This window comes from Opisthocomus hoazin, chromosome Z, assembly GCF_030867145.1.
Source record: "Opisthocomus hoazin isolate bOpiHoa1 chromosome Z, bOpiHoa1.hap1, whole genome shotgun sequence".
NCBI lineage: Eukaryota > Metazoa > Chordata > Aves > Opisthocomiformes > Opisthocomidae > Opisthocomus > Opisthocomus hoazin.
This window is the reverse complement of record NC_134454.1, coordinates 77,673,341-77,690,221: the sequence shown is the minus strand read 5'-3', so window position 1 is coordinate 77,690,221 and position 16,881 is coordinate 77,673,341. Positions and strand designations below refer to the sequence as shown.

General features: G+C 42.2%; 1 protein-coding gene across 1 annotated transcript; it reads left to right on the top strand.

Annotated features, from left to right (window-relative positions):
* Window positions 1–974: 974 nt before the first annotated feature.
* TARS1 (threonyl-tRNA synthetase 1) lies at window positions 975–15,561 on the top strand. Its single transcript, XM_075447183.1, has 19 exons — window positions 975–1,068; window positions 1,410–1,490; window positions 2,326–2,516; window positions 3,557–3,680; window positions 4,790–4,911; window positions 5,116–5,233; window positions 6,094–6,158; window positions 6,240–6,318; window positions 6,908–7,054; window positions 7,962–8,060; window positions 8,797–8,963; window positions 9,503–9,665; window positions 9,754–9,891; window positions 10,618–10,695; window positions 12,044–12,144; window positions 12,263–12,367; window positions 13,023–13,095; window positions 13,837–13,951; window positions 15,301–15,561. The coding sequence occupies exons 1-19, from the start codon at window positions 1,048–1,050 to the stop codon at window positions 15,447–15,449; spliced, it is 2,136 nt and encodes a 711-aa protein (XP_075303298.1). The 5' UTR covers window positions 975–1,047; the 3' UTR covers window positions 15,450–15,561.
* The last annotated feature ends 1,320 nt before the right edge of the window (window positions 15,562–16,881 follow it).

Below are 16,881 nucleotides of genomic sequence, written 5' to 3'. Positions count from 1 at the left end.
ACTGCCTATGTGTCCTGAACTTTTTTCTCACAGCACGGAGGTCCGTGGAGTCTGAGGTGTTCATCTGAGCATGTTGTAGCTGCGTTTGGCACTCTCCAGTCCCGGATGACTGCTGCAGAGTAAGAGGAAGCGGCTGCTACAGGAGGCAGACGTGTCGGGTGCTCTGCAGGCAGCACAGGTCCAAGCCAAGCCGTAGCCCTGACCCCTGATTTAGACTCTTCAAAGTTAAGGACGCTATGCCAGGATTTCTTGAAAACACGAAAAATTGTAAGAAACGCCTTTGTTAAACTAGCCTGCTGAAGGAGTTCACCAGACACACCGAAGGCCTTTGGGAAGACCGTGGGAGCCCAGGGCCACCGCCAGAACGTGCTGAAAGTACCCTTCCTAAGTGTAAATATTGTTTGTTATTACACAAAAACAACAGCCAGGAGAGCAGGGGAGGAAGGTCACGAAGCACAAAGCTGTCCCTGAGGAACACATCCTTTTCTCAGAGATGTCGGCAGCTTCCAGCCCCCCCTCCTCTGCCGAGCCTCCCGCCGAGCCAAGCAGGCACGGGTCTGGCAGAATCTCCTCAGACCGGGGTTTTTTTCCTCCCCGGCGAAATCAGACATCGCTCAATCCGATATTTATTTTATTTTTCTCTCCTTTGTACTCAGGTCATCCGATCCGCCCTGGACTGAATCTCTGCCTCGGGAGGAATGGCAGCCAGGTCTGCCCGAGTGCCCCCCCGTACCACGGCCCCGCGAAGGCCGGCTGCTTCTCCCCAGAGAACCGAGGGGAGCGGGCACACGGACGCGGCGGTCCCGCTTCCCGCCCTCACGGGTGCTGCTAGGGGCTCCGCCATCTTGAGCTGCTGGGGCCCCTCACGGGCCACCTCTGCTCTCGCCGCCCCGGCCACACACTCCAGGGCAACCCGCTCGGCTCGGCTCGGCTCGGCTCGGCTCGGTGCGGCCGCCCCCGGTTGCATCAGCTGCGGCGTCCGGGAAGCGCCTGCGCGGTGCCGTTCCCGCCCCTTCCCCGCTGCGCCGGGCGGCTCTGCGTGCGGCCATGGCGGGCGCTGACAGCCAGGTGGGCCCGGCAGCACGGCGGCAGCGGCTCCGTCCCCAGCGCCGCTCCCCCTCACCGCGGGCCGGGGGTGTCCTGGGGCGGGGAGGGCGGGCGGGCGGGCGGCCCTGAGGGAGGGCGGGTGGGTGGGTGCTGGCAGGCGGGGGGAGCTAGGCCTCTGCCTCCTCCCTCCTACAGCGGGGGCTTCCCCAGCTCCGGGGCAGAAGGGTGGAAAGGTGAAGGGAAAAGAGCGGGGAGCTGGGCTGGGGTTTGCCGAGGCGGGGGTGTGTGGGGATGGGGGGGGGGGGTTCAAAGCGCCGTGGGTGGCCGCTGGAGGATGAGGAAACGGTGCTCGCCCTCCTCAGGTGAATGCTGGGGAAGAAAGAAAGGCAGACTGCGGGAAGAAGAAGATGAAGGAAGGGGCCGGCGATGGAGGGCGGACGGAGGTGAGCTGCGCTTGGGCCGCGGGGGGCTGAAGGATGCGGTCCCCTGGTTGCTGCCTTGCGTGCTGCTCGCCCCTCTGGAGCATTTTATCCGGCCTGACAGTTACTCCTTTTCCCACTGTGTCTTACTTTGCTGAAGTTTGCCACGAAGTGAGCTCGTTGCCGTTTACACCGAGTTACACTTGCGTAGTGGGAGAGCGGCTCCCATTTCCGTGGTTGCTCTTCTGGCTGTGCCGCCGTTTGCGCCAGGAGGCGGGCAGCAGGGAGCGGGGAGAGCCCGCTGCTTTCTCTGCCTTCGTGGTGGATCAACGCAGATCCCTCTGCGCAGAGGGGGCCGGCTGCTGGCCAGCACTAGCCCTGAGCCAGCTGCCTGGCTGTGTAACCTTGGCTGTGTCCAAGCTGATAGCCCTGATGTCGTTGTGTGACATGTAGGCTGGAGTCGGTTCCCGTCTGCGTGGCTGAGGTCTACCCTCAGTTTTGTGACCTGAGAAGAAAAATCCGGTTTTAAGTTGAACTTACACAGTCTTTTCCAATTGATTTTTGTCCTGAAGTTTACTAAACAGGTGTTTGATAAACTGCGTAGTAGCGTATTAACATGTGTTGTTTATTAAATAGGTGTACAGCGGTACATTTCAAAGTAATTTCATTAAGCTGAAGTCTTACAATTTTGCTATCTAATTAATACTATATAATTAATCTGTAATGGTTATTTGCTAGTATAGTACTTATATTGATACGGTCACATAACTGCTTGTAAGAAGCACATCGTTTCTGTTTGTGTTCTTGACATAATGTGATATTAGATTAATAACCTGTGGATTTTTTTCTTTATGTGTAGCTGAATCCCTGGCCTGCATTTATCAATGAGCGTTTAGAGATGTACAACAAACTTAAAGCTGAACATGATGCGCTCCTTGCGGAAAGAGCTGCAAATGACAGTAAACCCATTAAAGTTACATTACCTGACGGCAAGCAGGTTGATGCTGAGTCCTGGAAAACTACTCCTTATCAAATCGCTTGTGGAATTAGGTATGATTTTGTTCTGTGGTACACTCAATCACCTTCAGACACAGCTCTGCGTCTGCAGGTTGTGGCTGTGAGGGTATGGATAATGTATAATTTCTCTCCTAGTCGTTTATCTCAACTCTTCTTGTATATCGTAAATTGGAGGTAACCAACAGGAGTTTAGTTTTGTATTGTAATTCTTTTGTTTTATGAAGATACAGTTTCTAAAATTAAAGAAGAGTATAACTGAGTTCTTTTAGACACACATTACTTGCGTATTTTTCCCTGCAAGTACTGTCATTGCATTAAGATCTAATTTGCTAATGAATTTACTCTATGAGTTTGAATGTTATCACATGCAAACTAGCCCGCATTGACCTTAGGAAGATGACTCCTGGGTGATGTTTCAGTGGATTTCAGAGACAGTTAACAGTATGAGTATCTTTCGCTTAACTGCATTTTTACTTACATAGGAAGTACCCATCAAAAAGAGCATTGCACATCTCCGAGTTACTGAGACTTGCTGTGGAGTAGATTTTAACAATGCACACTGGACACCCTAACAGTTAAAGCTACAAAACCAGGGTGATTCCTAGAGATGAAATGCCTTTTTTTTTGGTGCTTAGGTGCTTTGTCATTGGAACCTTCTTTGATTTTGTGATTTGGGAATAAGGAAAGGGCTTTTTGCCTAGTTGAAACAAAACTGTAAAGTTACTATGTCAGAAATTGTATTTGATAATTTTTAAAAGAGAAGCTGTGTCTTTTATTGCAGTAGGTTTTCGAAGTCAGGTTAGTAGTTTGAGGTGGCTGCCTCTAAGTCATGTATGTTAATGAATGTATGGATGTCAAGTATACAACACAGCTTTCTTCCCTCATTTCTGAGCTGTCAATAGGATTTTCATAAATGTTCAAGACTGGCTAAACTGCTCTTATATTTGGAATTTATTTATGACATTGTATCCACTGTGAGCAGTCCCGAAAATCTTACTCAACATGGAGGGCAAATCTGGGGAACTTCTGCTTGCTGATTTCAAAAGATTATACACTGTGTATTTATTCTGTAGTCAGGGCTTAGCTGACAACACTGTTATTGCTAAAGTGAACAAGATGGTTTGGGATCTAGACCGTCCTTTGGAGGAGGATTGTACCCTGGAGCTGCTTAAGTTTGAAGATGAAGAGGCTCAAGCAGTGAGTATCTTCTGCCAAAATGTGTTTGCTCTTGAATTTGCATTAAGCTTAGCCTTGAGTAGTTGTTTGCATCTTTACTGTGTTCAAAAGATGAGGAGACAGGAACAGGTTTGCTGTGTAGGTACATCTGCATTTTCTAATAGTTCCTGACAAGAGAGATGCGGTACTGCAGATAATTTACATTCTGCTGTCTATTTGTAGCCAAGTCTGCTAGCAGTTGCAGTAGTTTTTGTCAGGTCTGCTCTTGTTAAAACTTTATATTTGCAACTTTCATGTTAGTGTAAAGTAGGTCTTTAGAACTGACCTCTTCAGCACTGACTTTTGTACTCAGTGTTGTTTTTGAAGTATTGTCTATGTACAATCATAAAAGTGCTGAGAAGGCTGCTCTTTTACTTTGTACATGCAACAGTACATACTTTGTTTTGGCTACTCATTCAAATAAATGTGGATATCCAGTAAATTGGTAAATGCTGTCTTTAGAAAAAATAATATGGTACAAGAAGCTGTCAGTCAAACTCATCACAAAGGTCTTACATTCAAACTTAGGATTTTCTTACTGGCTAAATGGTGGCTTTTGTGAGGTTCATGTTTCCTGGTCTGTGCAAATAAAAACAGACTGAAGTCCTATAGATTTGGGTTTAATCTGTTGAAACTTCAGCTGTACTAGAAGATGCAGTGTAATTTTTAACTTTACGAACTGTTGTACTTCTGGATTTCCCATGCATAAAATCTTCGGATTAGGACCACAGCCTTATGTTGAAAGCGCACCTTTTGAACTTTATGCAGAGCTGATTGATTGAAGTCCATGGAAAAAAAATGTCTCTGAATTAGTTTCCTGACTTCTGGACAATAATTGAATCATTTCAACAATAGTTGAAAATAAGAATTATTTGCTACCAGGCTGTAAACAATATTTTACCTTTTGGAAATACTGGTACTTAGGATGAGAGTGTTGCTAGTCAAGTTGCTTTTGTTCCGCAGACTGCTCTAATGCAGGATCTGCATCAAGTATTGTTAAAAGCAAGTGTTTCAGAAAAGGTTTTAAATAAAATTGTCAGAAATGCATTGTGCTTGTTCAAACTGATCCCCTCTTTTTTTAATTCCATTAGGTGTACTGGCACTCGAGTGCTCACATAATGGGTGAAGCTATGGAGCGAATCTATGGTGGCTGTTTGTGCTATGGCCCACCAATAGAAAATGGATTTTATTATGACATGTTCCTTGAGGAAGGGTAGGTTTTGTATTTTTCTTTTTAGGAGCGGGGGGTGGTGGCAGTCCTAGCAAAATTTCTGTACCCAGAACGAAGTAGTCTGCACTACTGCAGATTGCTTTGTTCCTTCCAGTGTGTCCCATCCACAAGCTAGTGCATTGCAACTGGATCAGAGATCGCAAGTGAAAGCAAGAATGATTCGCTTTTTGTGTGTGTTTATTTTAGGGGTGTATCAAGTAACGACTTCTCTGCTTTGGAAACGTTATGCAAAAAGATCATGAAGGAAAAACAAGCCTTTGAAAGACTGGAAGTTAAGAAGGAAACACTACTTGAAATGTTTAAGGTAGGCTGTTTTAGAAGGTTGTTTCTAGCACCCTGCAATTATTCTTGAAGTGTTTGTAACTTTAGCCGCATGTTCTGTTAGTGGTAGACAAAGGTCTATCAAATTAACTTTTTAAGGTGAGATATTCTTACAAGTTCATTTGTGGTACTAAACAAAAAATGAGTGAAGGTGTAATTCTTAGGTTCTGGGGAATATGCATTAAATTTTCTGCATCTGTCTCATTGTTCCCCTGGGTGACCTTGGCAAAATCTGTAAAACCACGTTCTTTGTTTATTTCCCACAGATGTAAATTTTCAATCTATTATGTGCAGTTATATGCCTGTATGACATTGGCTGTTAGTGAAATGCTGTGGTGATAGTATAACTGCATGTGGTGATGCATTCAGAATGCTGCATAAAACATTTTTTAGAATGAGGCCTTCTGAGAAAGTCCAAGCAACCCTAAAAGCTGATCTTTTCCCTTTAGTTCCTAGTTGCAAATAACTTTCTGGCATTCCTGAGATAGACGTTACTCAGTTTTCACGGTTAGGACATCAGGAGAATCACCGTGTCATTCAGGTTGGAAGGTACCTCCATAGGTCTCCAGTCCAATCTCATATACAGGGCATTGGGTCAACCTGAGGTCAAACCAGGTTTCTCAGGGCTTGTGAAGTTGGGCCTTCAAAACCCCACGGGACAGACACTGCACAACCTGCTCTCTGGGCAGCTTGCTCCACTACTTACTTGACTATCTTTCTGTGTGCCTTTTATAATCCTCTTTTGATGCAGCAAAGCATCAGGTTTGCAAATAATATAAACTGCTGTCCAGTTCTCCTGCTTAACAGGGAGTCAACAAATATGTGTGTTGCTTTTCTTCTCAGTATAATAAATTCAAGTGTCGCATCCTGAATGAGAAGGTCAATACTCCAACTACAACAGTATACAGGTAATTATGCATGCATCATAATATTGTGGGATGTAACTTTCTGGGGTGAAATACACCAAATGAATGTTTCCTTGTTCTTAGGTGTGGTCCCTTGATAGATTTATGCAGAGGGCCTCATGTCAGACATACTGGCAAGATAAAGACCATAAAAATTCATAAGGTAAGTGCTGAAACTGCCTTAGACAAAGGTTTTCACTGAAGGTGTGTTGCTGTCTTCGGGCAATACGATGGTGGCTTATCCAAGAATGTACCGTGAAATGGGTAACCTGGCCAAAAACTCAACATAACATATTGGGAAAGGGTTGTGTGCTATCCAGGTGGTGTGAAGGCCAACTAGGTGGCCAGGACCTGCACTTCCAGCACAGACAGGAAGCATGAGTGTGGCTTATGGCTTGGTTGAACTGTGGAAGTTAGTTTTTCTGATAGTTTCTGTGATAGTTTTTGCTCAGCTGAGGTTTATAGCTGAGTGTGAATAAACAGTTGGAATGGGATGGATATAAAGAAACCAAATAGTCTTAAAAAAAAGCTGAGAGCTTGAAATCATTTTTACATGCTCTGTTCACCTGTTCCTTCTGCATTTTTCTAATCAGTGCTCTGAATTTAAGATTAAAACTCTCCTTATACCTTAGTTGTTCTACATTAAGTATAGTGATCTGTTAATAATTGCATGCCTTTTCATAGCAGGCAGTAGTAGTAAAATGTGGAGGCTCTTCCTTTTCTTCATTATTTCATTTATTTGTTGCATGCAGAATTCTTCTACCTATTGGGAAGGCAAGGCTGACATGGAATCCCTCCAGCGGATCTACGGAATTTCATTCCCAGATGCAAAAATGCTGAAGGAATGGGAGAAATTCCAGGAGGAGGCTAAAAACAGAGATCACAGAAAAATTGGGCGGGTGAGACAGTTTTTCTGGTAATGTATCTCACAAACACTGTGTGGATGTAACCCTTTCACTAGGGTGGGTCCTCTAACATCTTGAAGACAGCATATACTTGCTACCAGAACCAAGATGTGGTGCAATTGTATTTTCAGTTCAGTTGCAAAGTCAAGGTACTTTTCTCTCGAAGAGCGTCAAAAGTTCTAAAGCAAGTAACTTCTCTTCAGGCTTTTCACTGTTTTAAACACGGTGACATCCTTATTCCACAGATCAGTCAGAACAGAACATGAACACTTCAGTCTGCAGGCTGTGTTCATTCCTACGCAGTTTGTTGCAGCCTGTTCACTTGCAGTTCCGTGTAATTTCAGAATTCAGAATACATTTCTATGTGGTTTTGGTTGGTTGGTTTTTGGTTTTGTTTGGTAGATGGAAACACCTTGTCAGATAATTGATAGTCCTGAATGCTGTTACAAAGTCTGCTGCTGGGACATCAGGAAAATATACAGAAGAATTTACTACGTGCAATCCTCAAGCATGCACACAGTTTGTCACCACATCAGCCAACTACAGTTCACACATTCAATTCGTGTGCAAATAATTACAGAGCTGCAGAAAGCGAACTGAAAATTACTTGTCAGTGTACAAAGGGAGCTGTGCGGTCACAGTTAGGAGTTACACATATATGTGAAGTTCTGGAGCATCAGTAATGAAACAGGAAACTAAACAATCTCCTTCCTCTGTAAGGACTGATGGAAATAGAAGTACTAGTGAAAATGCATCTGATCTATTTGTATTGCCTTTTTTTCCCCCATTTTTTTAAAAAACTCTGATTAGTGATGCCCAGTTGGTAGTAGTTTATTTGTGAAAGTTAAGTGAAAAAGCTAGGGTACAAGTACGAAGTTTTTCAAATACTGTTTTTCTGCAGGACCAAGAACTGTTTTTCTTCCATGAACTCAGCCCTGGTAGCTGTTTTTTCATGCCAAAAGGAGCTTACATTTATAACACATTAATTGAATTCATCCGGGTGAGTAAAGTCTTTTGGAAATCTGCTTATAGAAGAAATTGCTTGGTTTTAGAAAAATACGTAACAGCCTGCTACATACAACAGTATAAACTAACTTGAAATGAAGGGCTGGTAAATCTAGTCATTCTGTAAGCCACGGAACTAGAGACACCTGGTTTATTTGACTTGATCTTGCCATGATCTCAACTAAGTTAGGTTTTTGTCAATATACCTGAAGTTAAAGCAGTGATAATGATGCTTTATAACATGAACTCTTTGACATCTAGTAGTACAGCTAAGCTCACACTACAGCTGTTCAGCTGATGCATATTGAATTGTTTGAATAAACTTATTAAATTTGGCCTTGTAGAACTATTTGTTACAAAATTTTCTGTAGGAAAAATGAAATCCTGATCTTCCTGTTGTATTATTTAAAGTCTGTCTTGTTACTGTATAGTTGGTCTACAGTGTACTATCAAGTGCCATTGAATAATTAGAGACTGCTGCTTTGCTTGCAGGGAGGAAACTTGTTCTTCTTGCCTACTACAGAGGAATTGGGGGGAAGGGCGGTGCTGGTACAAGTGATGTATCCTGGAATGTCCAGCTCCTCCCCTCCCCTCCCCTCCCCTCCCCTCCCCTCTCTTCTCTCTTCTGTAGGGCAGCATTTGTATATTTTTATGGTTGCAGATTGAAGGCTGAGTACCATTACTTCTGTTTGCTTTATTGGTTGTTCTGTGTACTGGGTCTGTTGTTTTAGAGTGAGTATCGAAAACGTGGATTCCAGGAGGTTGTCACTCCAAATGTTTTCAACAGCAAACTGTGGATGACTTCAGGGCACTGGCAGCATTACAGTGACAACATGTTTTCCTTTGAAGTAGAGAAAGAAGTCTTTGCTCTAAAGCCTATGAACTGTCCAGGACACTGGTAAATACATAGCAAATCCGGTTTACCAAAGGTGATGCTGACTGGGGAGAAAAAAAAAAATCTGTTTCTTTTGTCTGCGGGATTGTAGAGGTGGCTGTCTTCAGATATCCATATGTGACATGCTGTCAGGAATGATGTAATTATGAGTCTTGTCTGTGTGCTCTCTTTACTGACACACTGAGAAATGTAGTTTTTCCATCATTACAGTGACTGTGTTTTAGACCTGAACCTTACCTTGGTACTACAAAACTTGGATATCCAAAATAGATATGGGGGCATTGTCAATTCTGTGGTGATTTAGGCATTCAGATTTTAATAGTTTTAGGAGCTGTTTTTTGTCTACTGTCTTTGAGGTGGGGGAAGCCTACCAGCTATAAAAGAATATCCACCTTTGTTTTCATGACAAAAGTAGATGTGAGTGATGGTTATATTATCATTGGCATTATGGGCATCTGCTTAGGTACTGGCTGCTTCTCATTGGCTGTTCTTCACCAAATTTTGATTCTGGATGAGCTTCAAGTAATAAACTTCTCCTTCAGCCTTATGTTTGATCATCGTCCAAGATCATGGCGTGAGCTGCCATTACGGTTGGCTGATTTTGGTGTTCTGCATCGCAATGAACTGTCAGGAGCTCTCACAGGACTCACTCGAGTACGCCGGTTCCAGCAGGATGATGCTCACATATTCTGTGCTATGGAGCAGGTATGGGCTGCTGTTGAATGAAATTGGGTATTAAAGTCAAATTAACTGATCTTTGCTTATTTGAGACTTCATTTCTGTTCTCATAAAGATTGAAGAGGAAATAAAGAGTTGTCTGCAGTTCTTGCGTACTGTGTATGATGTCTTTGGATTTTCCTTTAAACTGAATCTCTCCACTCGTCCTGAAAAGTACCTGGGAGATATTGAAGTGTGGAATCAAGCTGAAAAGGTAAACAGTAGTTTTATTAACTTTTTATATGAAAGTCAGGCTGCAGCTGAAAGTCCAGTAAGAACATATTGCCTTCTGGGAGGTACAGCGACAGCTGGACATGAGCAATATAATTTTAATAACTGTCTTCACTCTGGCTGCTGTAAATAGCTTGCTGTCCATTCAGAAGAAATCTCCATGTCATCATCAAATTACCTCTCTCTCCTTCTCTCCTTGTACTTTTTGATAATTTGAAAAAAAAGAGAACCAATTCTGACAGTCCTTGTAATAAGACTTGGAGCCATCTTCCAAAAGCAAGGTTGCTGTTATGATGAAAGGGATGGCATTAGCCCCTGCAGGTGCAGCACTGCGGAGAAGATAGGGCAGGAATAGACATTAGATGTAGCAAGGTGGATCCCCTCTCAATATTGTCTACAGACTTTTAATCTAGCTTAAAAAGTTCTTGCATCTTAGCTAACACTGCTTGTTTGGCCTCTTCCAAAATGAATACATTGATTTTGTTTGTGTAAATTTGGACTAAATTAAGTTTCTTTTTAACTGGGGCTCTTAGAAAACTTTACTTTTTCAGAAAATAAATGAATTGCAGCAGTAACTGAGAAGTACTGAGAATTTGGTAGTGTCACATATCTGTAGTAGCAGGCCGACCTGGTGCTGTAGCATGGTCTGTAGCATGGAAAAACAGCAAATGATTGAGAAACACTGAGTGTATGTGTCCTTTATCTGTAGCAACTCGAAAACAGCCTCAATGACTTTGGTGAGAAGTGGGAGTTAAACCCTGGTGATGGAGCTTTCTATGGACCTAAGGTTAGTATGTTGCTAAGCCCTAGCTGGGTTAGGCTTTTAATTCTTGCTTGAATAGGGCAAAGAGCTGGGAATGGGAAGAAGGGATTTTTGTTTTTATAGTTGTCTAATACCATTTTAATATGCCATCTGGCTGAAATTTTGGGGTTTTTCAGATACATAACTCTGACATCCTTGAGAGGGAAATAATACTTTGTGATCCTGGTTTTCACATCACTTTAACACTCATTTCATTAATTAAACCCAGTTTACTTGTATAAACTATTCGCTGCTTGAACAGAGCTGACTGGTTTAGTGGGAGATATGAACAGAAGGTGGCACTGCAAGATCTGTATTACCAGAGCAATTGCTGCATAAGAAATAATTCTTCGGGCGATAAGTGAATCCTAAGTCATGACAAAAACAAAAAAAGAAACTTACTGATTAAACAAATTTTTGAAAAGTTTGCCTTTACTGGCACAGTTTTGTAGCTGACGTTAAAGAAGGTTCTAAATATTTTACTTTGATAGAAGCTCTTTGGTGACTAGCTGAAGTATGACAAACTCTGGCTTCTGAATGCAAAACAGAGACATTTAGAACTTCAGTTAACAAAATAATGATCTGCTTGTTTGATACATAAATTAAAATAAGGCACACAGCCTTGACATACAGCCATACTGGTAAAATGATGAGTAAGAGCAATGTGGTAAATAAATAAGGTCAGGACACTGTAAATCTGCTGTTTTCTATCCATCTGTCTTCTGTCTAAGTTGTATCTTAAGTGCACTCAGGATTAAAGTGTAAGATGCAATAGAAAGAATAGGCTTTTCTGTAGGTACTCAGTCAGAAGAAGTGTCATTTATTGATCCCTGTTGCTAAGAGGACTGCTTAACAGTAGGATTCTCATCCCATGTTCATGTCCTGAATTTGTAACGTAAGCTAGAAGGTTTCAAATACTGCACAACAAAGGAGTGTAAATTTGCCAGTTTGAGGTTGAAGAAATCTAATTTTTTGGGGACACATGTTCAGTTCTGCATTTGCACTTATGTGCTGCTGAAGTCGGTCAGTGAAAAAAGGCCCATGAAAGTCCCAGACTGAAACTCACAAAAAATAGTCTGAAGTATTAAATGTAGTTCCCCCCTGAAATAATGTCTCTACTTGCTCACCCTGTACTTAGCTCTGACATTTTTTCACATCAGAACCTACAAATCATTTATATCCTGGTGTAGGCTGAAGTAAAACCATGCTGTTTAAAACCACATATAGTTCCTCTGCATTAAGTGAAACCTTCTATCTTAAAACAATGAGTTTGCTTTTAGAGGGACATGCTTGTATCTTTAACTATAGTAAAAGTTTATGTCTTTTTTTTAAGATTGACATTCAGATTAAAGATGCCATTGGCCGCTACCACCAATGTGCTACAATCCAGCTCGACTTCCAACTGCCAGTCAGATTTAACCTCAGCTTTGTCAGGTAAGCACAGAGGCTGGTGGTTTTAATTGCTACATAATTTAACTTTCCTGTCACTTACAGGCGTAAGTTTAGATCCAGAATAAACCTTACATTTAAAAAAACCCCACTTTCTTCACAGCCATGATGGTAATGACAAGACAAGACCAGTTATCATTCACCGGGCTATCCTGGGATCTGTGGAGAGAATGATCGCCATTCTAACTGAAAACTATGGAGGCAAATGGTAACATTGAAAAGTAGATTTATTATTCCAGTTTGAGCAAACACTTTATGTAGAAGAGAAATTAGCCCCAAGCATGCTCTACTTGCTAGATACATGCTGTAGTGTATGACAAGGCAATTCCTTCTGAACCACCTTCCTTAGGTATTAAATAATTCTAGATATGGTTGCCTCTATGTGGTGCCAGTTGTGCAGGTACAGCATACAGCTTGCCGGCCCAAGGTGTGCATCTCTCAACTTTGCTTTTGCAGCTGGGCTGCCTTGCAAGGAGTCATTTATGTAGGTGCTTTACGTGCTGCAGTGTAATACATGATGGGGATGCCCCTCTGATTATAAAAGGTCTCCAAAGTAAATGTTTTCCTGTGACTAGTTAATAATAAGCTGAACAACTCAGTTATGATTTGTTGTCTGTTTTAAAACACAACTGGAGTCTTCAGGTCAAAAAGTACTTCTGTCCACCCTGCAGTTCTTTTAGACAGTCAGTTCTTTTTGGGAGATAAATTGTAATGAGTACAGGGCTGTCATCACCTCTAAACCCAATCTAAGCATCTGGCTTTATGAATATCTCATGTAGATTTTAGTCCTATCTGTTAAGAGGATTTTTCGTACTAAAAACGTACTGAAAGCTACATAAACTTGTTTTGTTTGTGTATTGAAGGCCGCTCTGGCTGTCCCCACAGCAGGTAATGGTGGTACCAGTGGGACCAACATGTGATGAGTATGCGCAAAAGGTGACGTATCTGGTTTGGGGGCTTTTTTTTCAGTATGTTGTATTTAGTTGAGATACTTGGTTATTAATGATTAGTAGTGTTTGTCAGACAAATGTTATAGGTCTTTGCATATTACATTGTATCATTTTTACCTTACAATGACAATTAGCTGCTGAAGTTGTAGATGTATTTTCAAGAGAACCTGAAATAGACTTTGATTATCTCAACAACAAATCGTGATCTTTGTGAGACTTTTACTTTTGGAAAACTTAGTTTTTCTCTCTAGCTCAAAAGCTGTCTTACCCTTCAGGTTCTAGTGTCCCATGGCCATGTGCATCTGGCAGAGCAGTAAGAAAGATGAAGATGAGTCTTTGCGTATTTAGCATCCAGCAGACCTTCTCCTGTATTTCTTTCGAGTACACTCTATATAAATGAAACAGTCTGGAAAATAAATTTTTAATAAATCTCTTCTAATCGGAAAGCTCCAGCATCCTGCTGCCTTTTACAGTACCAAACTAAAATCACTATTCGGCCCAAAATATTTGATATTCACATCACTGCTTAGTTATTTAGTGTGTATGTACTTGCATGATGGCTGAGCTGTTTTCATTTCTTGAACTGGGCTCATCTCCAATGGCTGAGCCAATGACGGTGCCTTTGTTTTAGGGGTCAGATAAGCATAACTGGCTTAAGTCTACAAGTCATCAATATTTCACTGTCATGAATATCCTGTAGTGACAGTTTAAATACTTTTTCTCCTAGGTCAGGCAGCAGTTCCATGACGCTGGATTAATGGCAGATGTTGATGTGGATCCTGGGTGCACACTGAACAAGAAGATCAGAAATGCGCAGCTTGCGCAGTATAACTTTATTCTGGGTAATGTACAGCGTGTTTGTTACCTTATCCTGGCTGACTTTGTTGTGTAGGTTATGGGATTTGATCTTTCTTCTGTGAGCAAGGCAGAGAGTGGCACTCAGTGTTTTAGGTCACTTTGTTCCTAAGAGTGTCCATTCCAGAGAGTCTCTCCAGCCTACATGATAGGCGTTCCTGGCTCATGTAGCTTCACTGAAAGGAGGTCACTGTGGCCCAGGGCATTACTGCTGCTGTAGAAAAAGGTCTTTGCTGACCAGAAGACAGCAGTCTGGAGACATATGTAAAATCTCTTGCCCTTTGTCAGTCAGATTGTTAAGCGATGTTCCACCCCCCAGTAATTTATGCCCTGGTTTCAAGCATAGAAAAGAAGTACTGTATTTTTCACTGCATTCAGCTGTGGTGCTCTTCTGAGCTATACAGGCATGCACAGGAGAAGACTCTTCCACAAGAGGGGGATGCAGGAACAATTAGAAACTGGCCTTGAATTACGTGCTTTGAAGCAGCACGTTAGTTGTGACCTGTAAATTGAGGCTCTTAGCATTGACACTAAAGCTACCTGGGGTCCATTAGAGTAGAAGGAGCCTTTGACAGAGAAACTCTACCCTCAGAGTAACTGACAGAATCATGAATAAAGTTCTTTTGTTCTTTAAAACTTTTAAGCATATGAAACAGGTAAGACACAACCACATTTTGCCTTCAAGACCACAAACAAATGATCAGCCCATTAGGGAAAAAAGAACTCACCTAATTTGTGTTAAGAGGTTCTTTCAAAGAGTTGTTCTACTGAATGTAGACTGGGTACCAGAGAAAAACAATTCCTGTAGCAACCTCCAAGTATATTATATAGAGTTTGTATTAGTTATGAGACATACCTATATTATCTTGATATCTGTATCTTAGTGTTTAAGTAAAATAGCTTTGGGATTTTCCAATAAACTGTCTTGCTGTCTCTGTAAAGAAAACAAATAGCTATTAGTTATTTGCGGTCAAGTTGTCTTTCTAATCTTTGCCCGTGGAGTGCTCCATGTTTATTTCTCATTTTGACTTTGTGGTTCTCTCTAAGTCAGTCAAGCTGGACTAAGTTTACTTTTCTCTTTACTCAAATTTTGCTAAGTTGCTGTTCATAATATACTAAAACCTGTTAAACGATACAAGATTAAATAAGGCTATTGGCTGTTACAGATCTAAGCGGGGGCAGCTGGGAGGAGGGCAAAGAAAGATTTGATGTGTTGGTTGGTAAGCTTTTTAGAGTTTTTGTTTAGTAAGGCATACTAAGTTTTAAGGGAATGGAGGAAAAAAAAGAGAGTTTGCTAAATGTAAAGTTCATTGCTTTGCATCTTGGTTGTTTCTAGTTGTTGGTGAAAAGGAGAAGGCAAGTGGAACAGTTAACATCCGCACCCGAGACAACAAGGTGCACGGTGAGCGCACGATTGCAGACACTGTGGAGAGACTGCTGGAACTGAAATGCTCTCGCTCCAAGCAAGCTGAAGAGGAATTTTAACACCCATCTGCTCTACCTGGCAGAAAAAAACATTCTAGTTTTCCTAATTCAGTTAACCACAGAGTTTTTGTGCTGAACCAGATTTGAAATATATTTCACACTGGACCTCTTGCTCATTTTAGCAGAGATTTTTCTTTAGTCAGAAATGTCTCTTTTTGTAAAAATCAGTTTTTCACACACCTTGAAGTAAAATTTTCTGGCCTCTGACCAGTGACAGATGAAGCAAGATGAAATGACTTTCTGTGACTGCAAGGGAAAACGAAAATGTTAATCGGGGATACCTATAGCATTCTAACTTTCCTGTTAAGAATAAAATACATTTTGATAACCCATGTTTTGCATGAGAGTTAAACAAAAGACCTCAGGCTTAAGAAACCACATGGTAGCCGTGCGCTGCAGCAGTTTTTGGACTGTCTCCTTTAGCAAGAAATGCGATACCTTGCAGTCTCGTCTGCTGCTCTCACACCAGTTACGTACATGGACTGCGAATAGTTCCCAGCCACGTGAGCGGGCAAAGGAGCAGAGGTCTCCTGCTGCGTAGAGGCTGGTGCATCGGGGAGTGTCTGCGCTCCCCCTGTGTGACACTGCTGATGTGAGGCCATCTGCCACAGAGCACCGAGCCGCAGGCCAAACCCAGCTCACCCTTTTCCAGAGGCAGTACCTGGAACGCACTGGCTCTCAGGGTAAGGCCGTGGCAGCTGTAGAAGGAGAATCGGAGTCAGGGAGAGGCAGGACGTAGCAGGGCCAAGGAAGCAGCTGAGAAAACCTGGATTCTTGGGAGCAGAGAGTGTTTCTGTTCTTATCCCTGAGCTGTCCTTTCAGTCAGATTGTGTATGTCACAGCAGAAACAATAATTGTACCAAACTAAAAAGGGTAATGCTTATTTTTGTAAGACAAATGCCATTTTGCAATTTGATAGGTACAGTGCCCTTCAGTGGAACGCTTCCTTCCGAAGCCACTAGTCCAGGGCATCGCATGCGCAGTTAGCAGCCCCCTTCTCACAGCTGAGGGGTATGGTCAGTTGGGTTTGGGTTTGTTTTTTTGCACATCTGAGTGGCAAGAGACAAACGTGTGTCACTGATGAAAAAGAAAATCGTGATCTGAGGTTTTCTTGGTTTTTATCTTTTTTTGTTAATCTTAGCTGACCTGAACATCTTCCAAAGGTGGTTGATAACTGCTCCTTTAAAAAGAAAGCTATTGTTACAGGCTTAGCGAAGATCAGAAATCTGAGGACGGGTTTGAACCATGCTGTCTTCTGAAAACCTCCAAGTCTCACCATTTCCTTTATTATCTGGGCAGAAGCATTTCATCTAGCCTTTTCTCACCTCATTCTCAGGGGTGATGGTAACATTTTATCAGCACTTGATGAACCCATTATGAACTCAGTCTCACCAGACAACAACCCCTGCAACTTTTAGCAAAATCTATTTCC